The sequence below is a fragment of the Esox lucius genome, chromosome 12 (assembly GCF_011004845.1).
Source record: "Esox lucius isolate fEsoLuc1 chromosome 12, fEsoLuc1.pri, whole genome shotgun sequence".
Lineage (NCBI taxonomy): Eukaryota > Metazoa > Chordata > Actinopteri > Esociformes > Esocidae > Esox > Esox lucius.
Genome location: NC_047580.1, coordinates 14,788,286 through 14,808,842, shown reverse-complemented (window position 1 = coordinate 14,808,842; position 20,557 = coordinate 14,788,286). Strand labels below are relative to the sequence as shown.

At 37.5% G+C, this 20,557-nt stretch overlaps 2 protein-coding genes across 5 annotated transcripts in view; both read right to left on the bottom strand.

Annotated features, from left to right (window-relative positions):
* On the bottom strand, nucleotides 1–11,182 carry rer1 (retention in endoplasmic reticulum sorting receptor 1). 3 transcript variants are annotated; one of them, XM_010875679.4, is made up of 8 exons: nucleotides 11,025–11,182; nucleotides 9,097–9,182; nucleotides 8,069–8,173; nucleotides 7,347–7,443; nucleotides 4,407–4,485; nucleotides 3,188–3,323; nucleotides 2,260–2,314; nucleotides 1–801 (listed from the first exon to the last, which is right to left on the bottom strand). In XM_010875679.4, exons 2-8 carry the CDS (start codon nucleotides 9,175–9,177, stop codon nucleotides 791–793), a joined length of 564 nt encoding a protein of 187 aa, XP_010873981.1. In that variant the 5' UTR covers nucleotides 9,178–9,182; nucleotides 11,025–11,182; the 3' UTR covers nucleotides 1–790. The 3 variants fall into 3 exon arrangements, with proteins under 3 accessions (XP_010873981.1, XP_010873979.1, XP_010873980.1); XM_010875677.4 differs by lacking the exon at nucleotides 1–801 and having other exon boundaries at nucleotides 2,163–2,314; nucleotides 11,025–11,179; XM_010875678.4 differs by lacking the exons at nucleotides 1–801; nucleotides 11,025–11,182 and adding an exon at nucleotides 10,356–10,502 and having other exon boundaries at nucleotides 2,163–2,314.
* An 8,019-nt stretch (nucleotides 11,183–19,201) lies between these two features.
* The window catches only part of tp73 (tumor protein p73), a 47,488-nt gene continuing 46,132 nt past the window's right edge, over nucleotides 19,202–20,557 (bottom strand). For both annotated transcript variants that reach the window (XM_010875682.4, XM_010875683.4), the window contains 2 exons: nucleotides 19,899–19,992; nucleotides 19,202–19,642 (listed from right to left, as the gene is read on the bottom strand). In XM_010875682.4, the coding sequence (XP_010873984.2) occupies nucleotides 19,250–19,642; nucleotides 19,899–19,992 (487 nt within the window). In that variant the 3' untranslated portion in view covers nucleotides 19,202–19,249. The remainder of the gene's footprint in view (nucleotides 19,643–19,898; nucleotides 19,993–20,557) is intronic.

The window sequence follows — 20,557 nt, the reverse complement described above, 5'->3', positions numbered from 1 at the left end:
TGGCAATTTCAAAGCATTGTTTTATTTGACAGTCAAACCCTACCACTTGACCATGTCAAGCTCCTTCCTTCTGCAAATGGAACATTTGCACATTTACTATTAACTTGTACCAACAAGATCTGCCAGTGGATAGATGCACAATCCCACTCTTAGCAATACATGATCGAATTAGCAATTGATGTCTTTTTTTTTTTTAAAGTAAGACTTAATTCATTAAAAAAAAGTTTACTTTTCTCAGAGGTCCCAAAACATAATGCAGAGAAAGCCACATCTTATTTGAAGGGACAATGTCTCTTTAATAGTATTTGGAGTGAAAAAAATACACTTAAAGTTATTAAAATCAAGTTCTTTGTTTATATTTGCAGCACAAGAGAACCCAAGAACATGCAATCTCCTTTTTGAGAAACAGTTTATAAATCTACTATCCAATTTTATCATTTTTTTTCATTAAGTTTTTTCAAATGGCATAGGATGAATTGAAACTGTCTAGCGTTTGAAGAAAAACAAGAAAATGTTTCAAAACAATTAGAATTTTTAAAATATATATAAATCCTCAAGACAACCCTTGGAAACAATGTACTTTGACAGGAAAAATGTTTTGATCCTTCACTACAGTGCTGATCAAAGTTTTCCAAAATGTCTCTCTGGTTACCAAAAATACTACTGCACACTTATAAGATCCCCGGCATACTGATAAAAATGCCCAAAAAATGTGAGGGGTAGGGGCCAAAAAGTGTTCAAACCCCCATTCATCCAATAGTTACATTAAAAGCTCTCAATCTCAATGTTCTTATGTTTCCTCTGCAAAAGAAGAGAAAGAGAGAAAATATTTTTGTTTGGAATGATTACCACAGATTTGTCAAAAGCAAAATACAGAATGTGAGTATTAGGTTACCATATTTGTATGAAATGGACCCCAGACTTTAAAAACAGTAGGCTGCAGTGTACAGGGGCTTTCAGCAGAACTATAAATGCAAGAATATTTTGAATACAGTATGTTCTTTTTTTAAATAACATTCAAAGGGGGTACAATGCCAAAAAAACAAATCAGAGGTTTAAATATGAGCGGCTCATCTACAGCTAGATGCCTGTTCCATAAAATTTAGTTTCACAGACTGCTGAATGACACTACTACATTTCTACTGTACATGCAAAGCATCTGTTGATATGAAAGTAAAGGACAGTGACTAAACTCTAAAAGGATTCAATGGCTACACAGGGCAATTGGGAACACATTTTACAAAAATGTATCAGCCACACAACTAGATGGCATTCTTAAACCTCACTAGACTTGTTGTTATAAACAAGGACACATTTCCCAGTCCTCCATGATGGTCCATCTCTCTGGAGTACACAAAATCTTCATGTACCAGCAGAGTGATGAAAGCCATTTGTACTCTTAGCTGACTTATCAAGCCAACCTCCAATACATAAGTCCCTGTTTTGTTCCATAAACAATGGTTAAACTATGGTTGTGAACAGGTATAATTGTTTGTAGTGAATACTTGTACAAGTATAACCAGTCAGTAAAAAGAAACTGATAGAATACAGAGGACAAATATAGGTGGCATGGGGGACCTTTTAAGCAAGTGCAAAAATACACTTGATCATAGAGACGCATTAATCAATTTAAATCTTTCATATTTACTTCAATAAAAAAAAACGTTATTTCATTCTAAACCTAAGGACTTCCTATAATTACACGTTATAAACGATTAGGTACATTATATTTAATCAAAAATAGTTGGCCAAAAAATGTCAAACAAAAATGTAAAATAAACACTTTTAGACATAACTGAGCACAGCAGTGAAAAAAGGGATCATTGTTTATATTCGACAACTGACATTTCTACTGCAATCCGTCCAGTGCCGCCCTCTCTAGCAGAGTTTATACTTACCCCATGGGGTTACAAGGCAAAGGGGGGCACTGTGTTCATCCACTGACCAAAGCCAACAGTATCGTGAAGCTGTGAGATAGCTCACCAATTCATATCCCCATAATAAACCAAAGGCAGCATGTTCTCTTGTGACTACAACAATCCTCAGCACCACTACCATCAAACACTGTCACCATTTTGGATCAAAACTCTTTTCCTTTCCCGTTTCTCTGTTGTTGTTGTTGTCCCCTCACAGACAATCACACACCCTTATTACCCAGCATACACACTTTTTCCATAACTTTTAATTTTTGAATAGGGGGACGGGGAAAGGGGAGGGTTTGATTTTAACTAGCAAAAGGTTTCCCTGTATCTTCCTTGCCTCTGTAAGTCCTCTTCCCATGCGTGAAGGGGAGGTATCTGTACTTGACCATATGCTGGAGGGAGGACAAGGGAAAAATCTTGATTAATTGAATTCCTAAGTGAATGGAACTGACAAGACAATCAATTGTAAATGTTTATAACAAAATAATACTTTAACACTGTAATTTGTGTGACAGGGATAAATCTAGCTATGAAACATCTGATGAACACAAGTAGGGATGCACCAATACCACTTTATTCAAGTACTTATATTTGGGTTCTTGCCGATACCGAGTACCGATACCAAGTACTCAAAGCTGCACTAGGTAGGACTTTTTCAGTCAAGTCCTACCTATAGACATGTTGTTGACCGGGTTCTGGTGTTTCCACAATTTTCTCGTCATTTCACTTAGTTATTGTATGAATGTCATTCATGAATGAAAGAAAAAAAATTGTTGTGCCACGAAATGAAATTGCTTGGTCAGTGTAAAGTTAATCTTTAGTCTCACTAGCAATTGCTCAATTCTTGCGATTCTTCCAAGCAGTGAGATAGTAGGCCTATTTCAGGGTAATAAGCTCTGCGCTGAGATGTGTCTAAAGATGTTTGATCAAATTGCTTGTGTTAAATTAGTGGTTTTCCTTTCCTCCTCTTGACAATTTAGCAGAGCAGAGCTTGCACACTGAGTTACTTGTGTCATTGCAGACATCTCCGTCTTCCCGCTCTACCAGTCTGAGTACTATATTCTATATTTATGTGGCCTGAGGTCGAAAACTATCGAGTTTCACTTAATGGTTCCATGACAAGGTATAGGTGCGTGTTATTGGCATATTTCTAAGAGTATGAGTACAAATAAATAAATCCAGTATTGCCCCGATACCGGATACTAGTATCGGTGCATCCCTATACACAAGCATAGAACCAACAGCAGTCACAGGGATTCCCATACCTTGATCTGCCTCTTCATGGTGATGCAGAAAAGCATGATGAAGTACATTACGAGTATGGGCCAGAACACTGGCACGTTGAAGGCTTCAAAGAATGTGCAAATCATGGCGATGACTATGCCTTTTGTGGCTGAATGCCTGCACCCCCCCAAAAAAAACACACAAAAACACACAATAAGGATTTGCCAATAAAAATTACAGGAGTTGTAAATATAGGCTCATTAAACACGACTCATATTCATTCAGCAGAGCAACAGCTTAATGTTTTATTACTTCTATTTCTACTAGTTTTAAAGAGCATTGTGCAAGATGAGGAAAACATGAATTTAATATATATATTAAATAAAACACAATCCATCAATTACTTTTATCTGATTAATTGCAATAGTAAATCAACAAATTAATCGATTATCAAAAAAAACAAACATTACAGCCCTACTTCAAGCTGAATTTGGACATTATATGCATCTTTAAATGGAATATGGGTACAATGTATAAAAGTGCTGTCACTTGAATGGTGAGACAAACACAGACAGGTGACAAATTACTGATAAAACCTGAATAAATTAGTGGAGGAACATAAATGCTGATGCTTCCATATAGGTGTATCGCATGATACAATTAAGAAATGAACATCCTTTCATGCTCTGTGGCATGTATAAAAATGCTGAGCAGGCCCAGTTGACCTCGATTTAGGATGGTAAGAGGAAAATATCAAAGTGACAATGCCCTCATCCACAGGGTCACTGAATGGTTGGATCATTATGAAAGTCAAGTGAATCATATGCAACAACCTAATCGAATCCCAGAACCGGCAAGTAAAAAAATTTAAATAAATAGACATTCTGCCCTAAGCAAGGAAGTTTACCCCGATTGCTCCAAGTTCATTTCTACAAACGAGTGAATGAATGTCCAGTACAGATTCTTATAAGTTGCCCTTGTGAATAGTTATGTATAAGCAATTTAACAAGCAATTTGTTTTTAATTGACATTTTTCAGTGATAGGAGAGTCAGCATCGCTCTTATACCAAGGAATGTCCCATGTTGCAACCACTGGTGAAGTGGTAAAATGCTAAGTATATTCCCACAGGACATGGAGGTAGGGTATCAGGATGTGGGTACACAAATGATGCATATGCACAAGCCTGTGGCCTAACCCAGTTCAGTTAAAGGCCAGGCTGGGACGATGTGATAAAGGACATTGTCATTGGGGCCACTCACCAGAATTTGAATTCAGGCAACCTTCTGATGAACGGGCGGAACTCCTCATTCTGCTTGGTGGGGAGCGCAGGGCCCTCATCTGCAGGTGTTGAGGGGAACAAAGGTCACAATAAGGATTGGTATTCACAATCAAAGTCAATCAAATGTAAACAAGATCATTGAAGCTGAATTGAAATGGATTACAAATCAGATCTGATTAAAAACTGCAGCACACTCTTTGCAGTTTAAAATGCACATTTTTATTAAATACTTTTCAAATTTAATAGCAACCTGAGGTGGTTAGAATATTTAGACAGCGATCCCATTTTCTGTTACTCTCAACACAAGGGAAGCAAAGCTCTCCAATAACTGATTTATTTAATTTGCAGAAAGGCCAGCGGTGTAGGCGTTGCCATTGTGCAACTTCTAATTGCGACAAAGATACACAGCACAAGTTCCCTCAAAACCAAATCTCTCTAGTCAAGTCATGCACCTACTGCCACAGATTTGGTTAAAGAACGTGGTTGGAAGAAGACGCACCTGTGCACTGTACACAACCTTTGTAACTCAATAAACCCCTTTCCATGGCATAAAAATAATTTTAAATAAGAGAGCATGCTACCTAGCATGTTAAAAAGACTAATAAGTAAACTAGAATAAGCTATTCAGACAATAACAGAGTAGGCTACTTGATGCACAGTAGTTGAAAATGTTGAAAGACTGTAAATACCAGTAGGACATAAACAGAATGTCTAATCACTATAAGCAACAGTCATTTGGAAATAGAACCGCGGGAATGTTGTCTTTTGTTTAGATTTTTATTGTATTTGAACGCACAGACATCATCTTCTCTTTAACCCTAGTGAAAGATAACAGAAGAACAACTTCATAGTGCGGAGAACCCTGTTGGCTTTAACAGTTAGTGTTGCCCTCTTTGGCCAGTCACATAACTTCATGTAGATGTTTCTTGTTGCTGTCAGTCTCATCAGTCTCTTACATTGACTGGGAGGAATTTTTGCACACTTGTCTTTACAATACTACCACCCTGTTTCCAAAGAAGTTGGGATGCTGTGGAAAATGCAAATAAAAACAGAGTGCAATGATCATTTATCCCCATATTTAATTGCAAATAGAACAGACAACATATCAAATGTTTCATAATGTGAAAAATGTTTTCAATGAGCGATAGATCTGGACTGCAGGCGGGGCAGTTTAGCACCCATCCCCTTTTACTACGGAGCCATCCTGTTGCTATACGTTCAGACTGTGGTTCGGGATTGTCTTGCTGAAATAAGCTAGGCCTTCCCTAAAAAAGATGTCTGGATAGCATTAACGGTGCCTTCACAGATGTGCAAGTCACCTATGCCATGTGCATTAATGCACCAGTCATACCATCACGGTTGCTGGCTTTTGAACTGTGTGCTGATTAAAGCCGGATGGTCCCTCTCCTCTTTATTCCAGAAGACACGGCATCCATGATTCCCTAAACTATTCTTTACATTAAGATTTGTCAGCCCACGGGACAGTTCTCCACTTCTCCTCAGACCATCTCAAAAGTGCTTGGGCCCAGAGAAGGCACTGGCATTTCTGGATGTTATTTGTTCATAGTTTGTTCTTTGCATGGTAGATTTCTCACTTGCATTTGTGGATGCAGTGACGTACTGTGTTCACAGTGGTTTTCAGATGTGTTCCAGTGCCCATGCAGGGATGTCCACTATAGAAGTGTGTCTATTTTTAATGCAGTGCCGTCTGAGGGCCCGAAGACCATGGCCATCCAATATTGGTTTTCAGTCTTGTTCCTTTTTTCAAAAAAACTATATAATTTCTTAGTTTCAACATTTGATATGTTGTCTTTATACTATTCTGTTGAATATAGGGTTTAAATGATTTGCACAACATTGCATTCCGTTTTTCCTTTACATTTTACACAGCCTACCAACCTTTTTGGAAACAAGGTTGTACAACATGCCGTACACGCCTCAAGTCACACTACAGCATTCCCGAAAGGATTGAGATGTGGGCTTTGACTTGGCTATTCTACCACACCTTCTTCTCAAAAATTCACTGGTGCAATATGGAATACATGGTTGACTCAATCATGAAACATTGTATCAGTCTTGCCATGTCCACTACACTCACCTAAAAATTAGGTTGCTATTGCTATTTTTTTAAATCTACTTACAGCTGTTGACGCTCATGTTGCTTGTTGCCATAGCTACTTGATGAACAGGGCAATTGACAAGACGATAACTAACTAAATAAATCAACAAAAAAGAAGTCCAAAAATATTTATGTAACTAAAGTCTTGACTAACGTTACCGCCGGACATGGGCTTTTTGAAAGACAGCTTTTTACTGCTATCAGCTCCTCTTTTATCATCTATATGCATAAATGCACACATATCCGTGGCATTAGGTGCAGGACTTTTGTCAAGAGCCTGGTATAGCTATGAGATTACAAGACAACTGTCAAAGTACTATTGTAGTGTTGGCTCAATTTTGCTGAATGTTTTTTGTCTTCCCATATGCTTGTTGGCTACCCACAGTGGCTGGTAAGGTTGAATTTGACAGTTTTACCCACTAACAGCTAACTTTACTCACATTTGGCAGGGGTTAATTTTATTCCCTGAATTTAGTGATACCTTTACTACAGGTTAATGAGGAAATACTTTATTTGATTTAAATGTAAGGTAATTTTGTTGAATGAAATGGCCCACTATTTTTGTCATTTTGAAAATAACAAGAATAAATATAAAATTTGACTAAAACTTTAAATATTTTAGTTAAAATGACAAAGACCAGACCATAAGGTAGTTTATATACAGGGCAAAGGATAATTTTGCGTTTTTGCAGACTAAAGAAAAAATTTATAGAGATATATAATTTTATGGAGGCAAGGTAAAATTCTGTAACTTAACCTGAACCAAGGGAATGTGATGTGATGCAGTAAACTGTAACTTGCCTTCATCAAGCATTGATGGATCCACTTTTGGCGATAGAAAAGCGATGAACAGGTTGAGATGGTAGATTCCCAGAGCATATGTTACAATATACCAACCCTGGAGGGAGAAAGAAAATCTATTTTAGTGTTCATTTGAATTTCATACTTTCACATGTGTAAAAACAAATGTGTAAAAAAATAGAAATAGATTCCTTCACATAATTCATAAATGTATAACAGACTGAGGTGGCAATGTCTGTAGCAATTTTAGTGTGCATGTACCTAATGCAAACAGATTAATTGGAAAGCCCAAGTTGAGCCCCACGATGTCTTAACTGTTCAGACTCTGAAATAACATTAGTCATAAACAACATATTTCAAATTTGACAAGCCAATCATATGACCTTCCAAATTTGCTCCATATCATTTTAAGTCCTTCTTTAAATTATGAACATGATGCAGTGTCTCCTAAGAATTGCCACACAGAGGCTCGAACAGGAATTTAGTTCCGCTTGTGATTGGACAATAACGTTGTGATTGGACAATAACAACAACTACATGTTCCAATACATGTATTAGTTGATTTTTTTTTTTGTTTTAACGGAAAACCAATACAAAATGCCAGGTAAAAGGTTATGAAAAAGGATCTATTTATCACATGTCAGCTCTGCTAATGACATTTGTGTGTTGCTTTCACTTCAATGCAGCCCAGGATGGGCCATGCGTGTAGTGTGTAACTCTACCTGTAATATGTACACTCTGATCATGTAGATGGCCGTTAGCGAAAGAGTGACTACCCATCGGCCTACGGAGAACGGCGTTGACTTGTCTAGCCATGACTGATAGATCTACAAGAGACACCAAGAGGGTTATCCACAAGTACATCCTTTCCCAAGAAAAGCATTAAAAAAAAGTAAGTAGTTGCATCCGTAGTAGGATATGAGTAGCAGTATCCGCCAAGAAAAGCATAAATACTATACATTGCATTAACTTACAGTGCCTTCAGAAGGTATTCACACCCCTTCACTTTCTCCACATTTTGTTGTGTTAATTTATATTATATAGCCATACCTGTACACACAATAACCCATAATGGCACAGCAAAAACAGCTTTTTTAGAAATGTATCCCAATTTATTGAAAATGAAAAACTAAAATATCAAATGTATATAAATGTGATATATAAATGAATAAATGTATATCAAAGAATCAAACATATTGCCAAGACACTCAAAATGAAGCTTGGATGTATCTTGTGTCCCTCCATCAAACTTAAGAGGTCTCTAGAACTTAATTTGAGTCTACCTGCGGCTAATTCTAAAGTCCTGAAAATAAAGTTAATTCCAAAGTAATCTTCCAAGACTTTAAAGCATTTAAAGTTCCCTGGAGCACAGCGGGCTCAGTTATTATAGATTGTGAGTAGTTGTAATGCTACTACTCACTTCAGTAAATAAAAGACACAACGATGGATGGTCCTACTCTTGAATAAAAGACATAATGACAGAAAAATATTATTTGGTCTGATGAGACCAGAATCTAACTATTAGCCAAGGTCAGACAATTTGTATTTATCAATGATAAATTACATCTATAGCACAACAAAATGTGGAGAAAGGGAAGTGGTCTGAATACTTTCCAAAGGCACTGTATCCGTTTCCACACTGTACCGCTATTTACATCAAAACAGTGGTGGCTATGTTTCCTTGGGTTTAGCCTAGTTCATCCCTCGTGATTTTTTATGAAAGAGCAAATGAAATCTATGGAAATAGTACCTGTCCAACCCGTGTGAAGAAGCTGCCAATTGTAGATGGTTTTCCATGGATTGATTCCCCAACACTGTCCCCTTCTGACATTATGTCTGTTAAAATACAGAAAATAGTTATTAACAGGTCCTCCTTGGACAGAATTCATCTTCTGCTTTGTGTTTGCAGTGTTTGGGGTAAGAACCTTTGCATTTGGCTATTGTTAACCTATTTAAAAAGAGTTTGAAAATACAAATTACAAATAAAAGCATTCAGAGCAAAATACCAACTGGCATCCAAAACAGTCAGGCAATTACTACTTTGTTGCAGACATTAATCTTCACTTACTTCCAAAGTAAACACAGATTGGACAACATGTAAAGTATTTTAAATATCGCTGTATTAAACATTCTGGTTTATAGAGACAGTTCTGTCTTTTTTTCACCTGACACGTTTCAGAAGGATAATCCACACAAGCAATGGTATCAGTCTGAATTTTTGCCTTGCAATGCTTCGTAAAGCCAATAGTAGTTAAATTTACTGCGAGTTACTAATGTGTGGGCAGATAAACTTGGATAGGCCTATACTAGCAATATTGGTTAAACAGTAGAGCTTGTCAGTAGCCTAGCACTATCATTCTTATCAAGTCTTACATGTAGACATTATATTTAATTATGTGCAGTTCCTTTATATATTTATTCAAAATAAATAACTACAATAAATAATAAAAGAACTTGCAACCAACAACGTTTTATCAACCTAACGTCAGTATACCGGTATGCTAATTGACCAAGTAGCTAGCTACCTAACTAGCTAGTCCTAACACTTTAGAACAGTGCTAAGTCGTAGGCTTGTTGCCATCTAGTGTTTGGGCTACAAGGTACCCTGGTGAATATACTGTATACAATACCAGTTCAAACGATATAAAAAAAGAGTTTAATGTTCCGTTCAAGCAATTACATTACGATGCTTACGGTATATTAAACCGCTGTAATGACTAACCAAGTTAGCTTATATTGTGACCATGTACTGTATACGACGTGTAGCTAACTGACAAATTACGTTAGGTGGATAGTCAATTGACAAGTTCACCATAAATAATGACTAACTAGTTTGATAGTACCTGCTGTCCAAAACGCACTGTACAACCGGGTAGCCAATATAGTTAACAAATAATGGTTTACCCAACTGACATTACCGTAATGCAGTACTGTACTGTAGCACTGTGTTAGTTAGCCAGCTATATAGATAGCGAACAACCAATTACTGTGACATTGGAAATAACTCACTATACTCAGTATTGGAGTGTGAATCATAAAGCAATGCATCTGTAGCCAAAATTGGCGAAATGATTCTGTTATTTTAACGGTTAGTTAGTTACAGTATCTTTTATCTTCTGTTATGTTCCTGCAAGCTGATTATACTAGCTAAAGTTATGTTAGCTTGCTAGTGTAGCAACCCCCCAGCTAACTAATTACCTAGCTAACGCATAGACCTACTCTGATGCCCCCACTCCCCAAAACATTGTTTATGGTTTTTGTAGTTTCCAAACAATCACCAATCATAAGCAGTGTGTGTAAAACAACGATCGTTTCACTCTACTTCCCACAATGTACAGCAGGAATCAAAACAGTAAACGCCTGCTTCCTAAAACATGGAAAGTGGAGTCTTGTCTTGTCGTTCTTGCCGTTTCAAAGGCTCCAAATGTGTTCGAAGTTGAACTACAACCACCAGCAGTAACTTCGTGAAATTGACAACTCACTTCCGGTTAGAAACCGAGTTCTTTCCATTTTTCGCTAGCTAGCTAGCATAGGCACATAGCCTATCGTTAACATATTTACAGATGAATTAAATTCAAATATTATTTTGGTGTATAGCCTTTACATTACTCCAAAACTAAAGAACATGTGTTCACATTTTTACAGACAAACAAAATACTGTAAGACTGATTTCCTTACCTGATTTTGCCGCTGTGACACTCCGCTCTCTACCTAACTACCTCTTCAGCTGGGCCGGCTAATGTGAACACGTCAGTACTTCCGCGAGGACTCGCTCGAAAGTACGGCAGGCAAGATTCGAAGGGCTTCGAAAACGCTGGGACAGTGTGACAGATACCATAGAAACAAGGTCCATATCTCAATAGATAGTTTTTATGGTAGATACACTGCGATTTTTGAAGTACTTTGAAAGTAAAAACACATCAGACGCCTGCCATCATTTAGTTATAGAAATGCAATCACTAACAGCAAATATTTATTTCCAAAACCTCGTTCAGTTAATCTTGCCCTCATATTATGGCAATATAATCATCCCTGGCTTCCAGTTTGTTTAAATCACCTCTCTTCCCCCATAAAAAACGGGTAAAAGTAGGCTTAACATAGGTTCTACATTTATGCAATTAAGAATGTGTCTAATATTGTGTAGGAGATCATAAGATTTGGGTTATTTGAGCATAAACGACTGAAACATTGCACCTGACCCTTCACCTTATTTACACCGCTACTGCCACACAGTGGCCATTTTAGGAGGTTGTATTATTTCACTGGCGGTCCTTCTTCTCCCACACCACGCAAAACGTCGGCAACAAAAGGCTCAATCGTTGGTGCTCCGTTTGTGCTGTCAACATTTTCGTTTGTGCTGCTATAATTTCTTACATATTAAATAATATTTTATAGGTCATTCTGAGGTCACTCAGCCCGCCGACATGCTCCACATTCACCCAAATTAGTCTCGTTTGTTTGGGCTCGGTTTGTGATGTTAAAAGTTTCATTTGTCTTGCTGTGGTGTTTTATATATTAAACATTACATTTTAGGTGATGACGTGAACAGCCCTCCAACATGCTCCAAATGTACTCAAAATAGGCTCAATCGTTTGTGCTGTTAAAATGTAAGTTTGTGCTGCTATCATTTTTTTTTTATATTAAAGAATATTTTATAGGTCATACTGAGGTCACTCAGACCCGCAACATGCTCCAAATTCACCAGAAATAGTCTTGTTTATTTGTGCTTCGTTGAGCAGGTTTGTGCCATTAAAAGCTTTGTTTGTGCTGCTTTGGTGTTGGTGTTAAATATTAGACATTTAATTATAGGTGATGATGTCACCAACCCCCCAACGTGCTCCATTTCTGCTGGCTTGTGGCAGTTAAAGTTATGTTTTTTGCGACTGTCTTGTTACGATAAAGTTAAAGACGTAACATGGTACGATCCAAATGGCAAACCAAATCTCACAAAAAATGTGTTGTATTCACTTAATTGTTACCTATACACTGGGCGTTTTCAACTATCAACTGACACAGCAAGGCTTACAGGATGTGTGGAATGTAAAATGAACTTCAAGGTCAACCAATCAATCGAAATTATTTATAAAGCCCTTTTTACATCAGCAGTGCTTTTACAAAACACCCAGCCTGAAACCCCAAGGAGTAAGCAACAACATTGGTGATTCACAATGGCTAAGAAAAACACCCTAAGAGGAACCAGACTCTGAGAAACCAGAGGAGAAGAGGAGCCAGTCCTCTTCTGGCTGTGGCTGGTGAACATTTCAAGAGTACAAACTGTAGTAAAGGTGGACATCTAGCCTTTCCATTCACCTTTACACCCCTGGAGCAGACTACATTTAATCATAGAACATGCTGAAGAGATGAGTCTTTAGTAGACACTTGAAAGTTTGCACTGAGTCTGTATCTCTAACCTTAATCGACAGATCATTCCACAGTAGTGGAGTTCTGTGGGAGAAAGCCATACCTCTGGCTGGTTCTTCAGAAATTCTAGGTACAATTAGAAGGCCTGCACCTTGCGATCGTAGGTATGAATGGCTGGACCAATTTAGCAAGGTAAGTATTGCTTTATAGCTTAACAATAAAACCTTAAAATCAGCCCTAGCCATAACAAGCAGAGAGGCTAGTACTGGAGTTATGTGTCCAGTTTTTCGTTTTGATGTTAAGATTCTAGCAGCTGTGTTCAGCAGCAATTTAAGTGTATTTATTGTTTTATGAGGGAAACTGGGGAGAGGAGCATTACAGTAATCTAACCCTGAAATAACAAAAACATGGATTTGTTTTTCTACATCTGTCTTTGATAAAAAGTTTCAGATTTTTGCAATGTTCTGAAGATGAAAAAAAGCTGCTCTTGAGATATATTTTATATGTTCATCAAATGAGAGATTAGGGCAGAGGGTAATGGCAATATTTCTCACAGTTTTTTGGGATTTGACCAGACAAGCGTCAAGGTTCACTGTGAGATCTGCCAAGAAAACTCTTTGTTTCCTTGGTCTTAAAATGAGCATTTCTGAGTTTCTCCATGTTTCTTATATATACAACTGAGTGCCATCAGCAAAACAGGGAACATTTTAATTCTGGTTCGTGATGACATCACACAATTTTCATAATTTTGGCTCTGTATGCCACCACAATGGATTTGAAATGAATCAACCGAGATGCAATTGAAATGCAGACTTTCAGCATTAATTCAAGGGGTTGAACAAAAATATTGTATGAAACAGTCAGGAATTGCTACCATTTTCATACACATTCCCCTAATTTCAGGGGCTCAAATGTAATTGGACAAATTACATGAATACTTTTGAATGCTTTGTCGAGAATACTTTGCAGAAAGTGACTGATTGAAGTCTGGAACGCATGGACATCACCAAACGCTGGGTTTCCTCCTTTGTGATGCTTTGCCAGGCCTTTACTGCAGCTGTCTACAGTTGTTCGTTGTTCATGAGTCTTTCTGCCTTAAGATTTGTCATTTCAGCAAGTGAAATGCATGCTTGATCGGGTTGATATCAGGTGATTGACTCGGCCATTGCAGAATATTCCACTTCTTTGTCTTAAAAAACTCCTGGGTTGCTTTCGCAGTATGTTTTGGCTCATTGTCCATCTGTAAAGTGAAGCACCGTCAAATAAACTTAGCTGAATTTGGCTGAATCTGAGCAGACAATATATCCCTATACACTTCAGAATTCATCCAGGCACTTCTGTCCTCTGTCACATCATCAATAAACACTAGTGACCCAGTGCCATTGGATGCCATGCATGCCCATGCCATCACACTGCCTCCACCGTGTTTTACAGATGATGTGGTTTGTTCGGATCGTGAGCTGTTCCAAGCCTTCTCCATACTTTTTTCTTCTCATCATTCTGGTACAGGTTGATCTTAGTTTAATTTGTCCCCAGAATGCTTTTCCAGAACTGGGCTGTCTTTTTTAGATGTTTTTTTGGCTAATCTGGCCTTTCTATTCTTGAGGCTTATGAATGATTTGCATCTTGTGGTAAACCCACTGTATTTGCTCTCGTGAAGTCTTCTCTTTATGGTAGACTTGGGTAATGATATGCCTACCTCCTGGAGAGTGTTCTTCAATTGGCTGGATGTTTTGAAGGGGTTTTACCAAAAGGATCATATGATCATCCACCACTGTTGTTTTCCATGGATGTCCAGGCCTTTTGGTGTTGCAGAGATCACCAGTGCATTCTTTTTTTCTCTGAATGTACCAAACGGTTGATTTGGCCACTCCTAATGTTCCTACTATGTCTCTGATATGTATTGTTTTGGTAGTCTAAGGATGGCCTGTTACACTTGCATTGAGAGCTCCTTTGACTGCATGTTGTGGGTTCACAGCAACAGCTTCCAAATGTGAATAACACACCTGGAATCAACTCCAGAACTTTAACCTGCTTAATTGATGGAGAAATAACAAAGGAATAGCCCACACCTGTCCATGAAATAGCTTTTGAGTCAATTGAACAATAACTTTTGGTCCCTTGAAAAAGAAGGGGCTACATATTAAAGAGCTGTAATTCCTAAACCCTTCCTCCAATATGGATGTGAAAACCCTCAACATAAAGCTGAGAGACAGCACTTTAAGCCCATATTCATTATTAAACTGGAACTTGAATATATTTTGGTAAACAGCCAAAGTAACGAAACTTGTGCGTCCAATTATTTCCGGACCTAACTGTTTAGTGAAAACAGTAGTGGTCCCAAAACCAAGCCTTGAGTAACACCAAAACATAACTTTGATTTGTCAGAGGTAAATGTTTTACTTGTTATGCTGTTATGTGAATATTTTCCTGCAGAAAAACAGTAGTAATATCATCATTAAGTCATAAATACGCGTGCTAGGTTTTTCAATGCATTGATGTTGTCATATATTTAAAATTAACTCATTACCTAACTTTATCAAGTTAGTGATGTGTTTCCAGTTTATGACCCAATATTTTTAAGTGTATTTATCTGACCAACATATTTAAGTGCACTTTAATTTACAGTGACTACTTTTTTGTGTACATCGCTATAGTGGAAAGAGAGGAAAGCCAATGTGCTATCCAGTAGAAATGTAGGTTATATACCAAAAACTGTAGCAGCACAAATCAAACTTTTACCAGCAAAAACCAGCAGAAACGGAGCACAAATGATTAAGCTTATTTTGAGTCAATTTGGAGCAGGTTGGGGGGCTGATGACATCATCACCTATAATTAAACGTCTAAAATATAAAACACCACAGCCACACAAACTAAACTTTTAATGGCACAAACTGAGCACAAAGGGAGAACAAAGGGAACACAAAAAAGTTATCCCTTTGAGTGAATTTGGTGCATGTTGGTGGGCTGAGTGACCTAGAATGACCTATAAAATGCTCTTTAATATTTAAAAAATGATAGCAACACAAACAAAAATTTTAACAGCACAAACGATTAAGACTATTTTGCCGACATTTTGTGTTGGGTATGGGGCGAATTTCACGCAGGTCCTTCACCTTGGCCCCATTTGTAGGCCAGGGACTCTTGTGTCTGTGGGCTACCATGTGACTGTCAATGTATAGTAAATATACACAATATATTTAGAGATCTGATATGTCAGAAATAAATCAAAATGTAGGTTTAGTAAAGCAATTTACAACCTTGATTATTACTGTCCCTATACTATGCTGGGCATGGAAACCAGATTGCATTTCTTTTCTCCAAATTGTCATGTTTGCTTGAATTGGTCTAAATTGGTCCATATGGGATGAACAGCTTTTCACTTTATTCCATTTGTTTTCATAATTTTCAGCCTTTAAGGTAGTTACCTATCCACCTTATCTGTCTGTAAATATGCACCTTATACAACTTCAAGCACACATAAAATAAAATAAATCTCATATGTTGTAACTTACTGACCTCTGATTTATTCCATTGCACACATTGGCTTATTTCTTTCATGTTCATACGTAACTATGTGTTGTCTTGCAATCATTAGGCCTTTGGCCAGATCATGAATGTAAATTAGAATTTGTTCTTAATCAACATACCTGGTTAAATTATGTTGAAAAAAAACCCGGCCAAAGTAGACAATAGATCATAACACGTTGAGGAATCAAGATTTACAAAACTGTCAGTTGTTGAAAAAAGTACCATGGATTATTTTTATTATCAGTACTAAATTTCGGGGGGGGAAAATCTAGCTTTGATCACAATTGTCATAGATGGTGTGAATGATGAACAGAAATTCAGAGAAACCAGCTAAAAAATGGGACATGACCTTAGTGGTTTACAAAAGGTTCAAACAAGCACAGACTGCTGACATTTTCAAAAGTACAGCATGATGTTGAAAAGAAGTGAAGTCAGCAACATATACCTGCCTTTTAGAGCTGTTGCTAAAATTGTACTTCTTTCCTTTACTATGTTTTGATAGAACCTTTGACCTCATTGGGCTTGGCCATTGACACCTGTCGTTGGTTTCAAAATTATCTGAGTGTTAGATTCAAAGCTATGATTACAGATGAGTAAAAAGGTTGTTCAAACCTGTTCCTGTAAAGCACACTTTTTAATATTCATGATTTACAAGAAAAAACACTGTACACATACAACCTCAAATAAGAAATTGACATCAATATAAACAACAATATTGTTACATCGGCACATTGTTACACATTGTTATAAAAAAGAAACACTTCAGACAGTACCTCTCCAGAAATATCAAAACAATCGACAATCTACAGTTATGACGTTGGCCTAATACTGATTATAAGCACAAAGAACATTACATTCGTTTTATCTTTTATTCTTTATAAAGCAGTAAAGTGCTTTATTCTGTTACTGGCTATATGATTGGTCGTTAACGGAAGTTATCTGATCCTGTGGACTCAAAGACTGCTTTTCACTGATTACTGGAAAGAGCATTATTAACTAAACCTTTTTTATTTTATTTTATGTTTTTAAAAGCAAAATTAATATGACGAATGTAATGACTTTTCCAAACTTTTGGCCATTTTACAGGCACTGTATTGGAGTACCTGGTGTCAAATGATGTCTAAAGAAGAAAAGATAACTTTATGAAATGAAACTGGACTCATTCTCCATTTAGGGAAAACTCTGTTTTATGCTAACCCATCAAGTACAAGTGCATAATGGTATGTCAAAAACTAGTGAATATGATCTACTAAACATATCTGCTGGAATCAATATCTACAAACTAGTGCCATGTAATGCAGGAATATATTAGAACAGACAATTGGGATGACTGAAACAGTCAAGATCAAATGTTGTGATGTATCACCCAGTGAGACATACATTCAATACAAATATCTTACTTAGCCATTTAAAATACAACTCCTCAAAAGATACTGTAGAATGCTACAGCAGAGAATTATCGCGAAAAACATCAGCCTATTGAATTGTTCATGTTCTGGTGGATAGCAGGGTTTGAATCATGGCCTACATTCACCAATTCCATATCAAATGGATTTCAAAGCAAATTGGGAGCATGCTATTAGTATTAATGATGCAGTACATTAAATCACACATGATACTTAAACAGTTTATGAATTGATTAAAGTGAAACTCTTGGATTTATGAATGTGATTGTCATCTGTCCAATTGCCCAATAAAACATGCTGCCTTAACTGCCTTGAAATAAATTTGTATCATACATTTTGTAAATAAATCTGATTTAAATACCTTTTTTTACTATCTAGGTAAAAAGGCTGTCCTCTGTGATTGCCATTAGAACTGTTCACATCATTCCTGAGAGTGACTTTCCTAAACATGCATGACTAATACTGATGTTTAGCTTTCCCTCTTTGTTTCAGACAACAGATACATCTACTTTTACCTATTTAGGCTGGCATATTTACCGTACAGGGTTGGTTTGTCCTAACCTGAAATCATATTAACAACCAAGGTAGTTATCCAACGTGACATAGAAGAAAATAATTTACTAAACACAATACATAAGCTACTATAGACACAAGAAGCTGAGGGAACTAGTTGTCAACCTAAGAAAAAAACAAAGTGATTGGGTTAAAATGTAAGACAGCTGTGCTCTTCTGTTCTCTACCTATGATGGTGGGACTGATGAATACAATGGGAAGGGCAGGGCCATGTTCTGATCTGGTTTGTACTACATTTTAGTTTGAAATTGAAACTCCACCAATCTTTCATTTTTTACAAAATCGAAATTCACTTTTGAACCTGACCATAAATCTAATACATTTCCAGAAAATATGTACATATTTACATCAAAAGGAGAAAGAATAAATAAGTCCACTTAGATCTAACTGAATACAGACGGATGCCTTGTTCAACAGAATTTTGCTGTAAGTGTGAAATGATCTGCATTTTGAAGAGCATTGAGCATCTCTGTTTCAGGCTCTCCGAACTACATTAGCAATGCTGACTTAGATATACATTATACAGGGAAATGGAGCGGGTGAATCTGGAATACACTAAAGATGTCTGTCAGCATGCTTCAGTTGTAGGAGAGGAGAACTTGGAACCGCCTCCAGAACAAATATAGTTGATCAGCTGCGCAATGGGCTTGTGACAATGCCATTGTGTCAACAGCATAGTCCAGAAAGATAGCCAAGACAAATATGGTACTTATGTAGTTACAATGACATTGTCATGTTCCGATAGAACCCATGTTTTTAATAATAGTTCCATCTTAGTGTCTTCTTTGTCTCTTAGTTGGAACAGGAGTAAAATGCAACATTGGAAGTGCTTTAGAAAATGTCCTGCAAAAACAGGAAATGCAAAAAAAAGAAAAGAAAATGGTGCTACATGTTGGTTGTCATCAGCCCCAGCAAACACTAAATCAGATTCCTGATAAACGTCAGAACAGAGTACTCTCCCTCTTTCCCTCTCTCTCACTAACCCTCTGTCTCCATCTCTTTTTCTCTTCCTCCTTTCCTTTCCCTTTCTATCAGTGGATATCATTCTCCATGAACTCCTCCTTGATGGAGTGCTTGTTGCTGCGGGAAACCTTGCAGTCGGGCATGTCAAAGCCAAAGTCTGCCCAGTCATCTGTGGCGGCGGTGACCGCCTGTGACCCGCCTCCTGGGCGGCTTGATGGGATGGTGATGGTATGGCGCACACGGAAGTGCACAGCCTCCATGACACGCTGGCGCTGCAGCTCGCCGCCGGGGACGATGGCCATGGCAGCGGCGGCCATGTTGCTGCTGGAGCGAAGGAGCTGCTGGCCATAGTGCTCATGGGAGGAAGTAGGAGGACCCATCCCACCCCCCTGCTTCATGTCCTGGAGTCCTCGCCAGATTACCAACCGGAACTGCTCAGGGATTTTCAGAGCACCCAGGTCCTAAGGAAAGATAAGACATTATTCACAGAATGGGGAAGAGAGGAATAGAGTGAGAAACGGAGAGGAAAACAGGGAGAGAAGAAGAGAGAGAAAGAGAAACAGAGAGAAAGTGGAAGAAAAGGAAAGAGAAACACAGAGAGAAACAGAGAGAGAAAGATGTAAGATGGGATCATTGTCCCAAACAAAGCTGACCTCTCTCCAAGACTGGATTGATTGATTATGTTTAAATTAGAGAGAGATGGACGTTTTTTTTTACCTCCAAGGACAGAGTCTGGAGGTGGTAGAGACTCTGCAGGCCCTGCGCCGTGAAGTACTCAATGCAGTTCTGGCAGCCTAGACTGGTTAAAAAGCTGTGTGGAGAGAGAAGCATTGGAACTTAGATTCCAGACCAGAATTAGTGTCCACTCCACTGCAACCAAAAGGTAGGGAGATATGGAAAATGACTGTCTACATGATGTGATAAAACTCTACTACCAAAGGTAGCTGACATTTTATGAAATTGTAAACAAGAACTGAAATGAGCTTGCTTGCTTGTCTATACATTGGGTAAAACTAAAGTGATGAATTAAGAAAACGATAACACTGTGGACAGTTACAAATGGAACAATGACTCATTGACTACAATTATTCATTTTATTTAATGAATATACATGCAGTTGTATTAATGATTCATAAAAGCCAATTTGGTTGAATTAAAATGTTTATTATAAATACATGAAAATAAAATGATGGTCCACATACACTTTAAACAAAACTAAATGTGCTTAATGAACAAAACAGTGTACAACAATGTTTATTTTGATGCTGCCATTTGTGTAGGTACAAACAGTGCTATAAGAAATATCTAACAATACGACAAAGTGTCTTCATTTTAATGTAATGCAAAAGGCATTAACAGATTACCAAGGAAATATG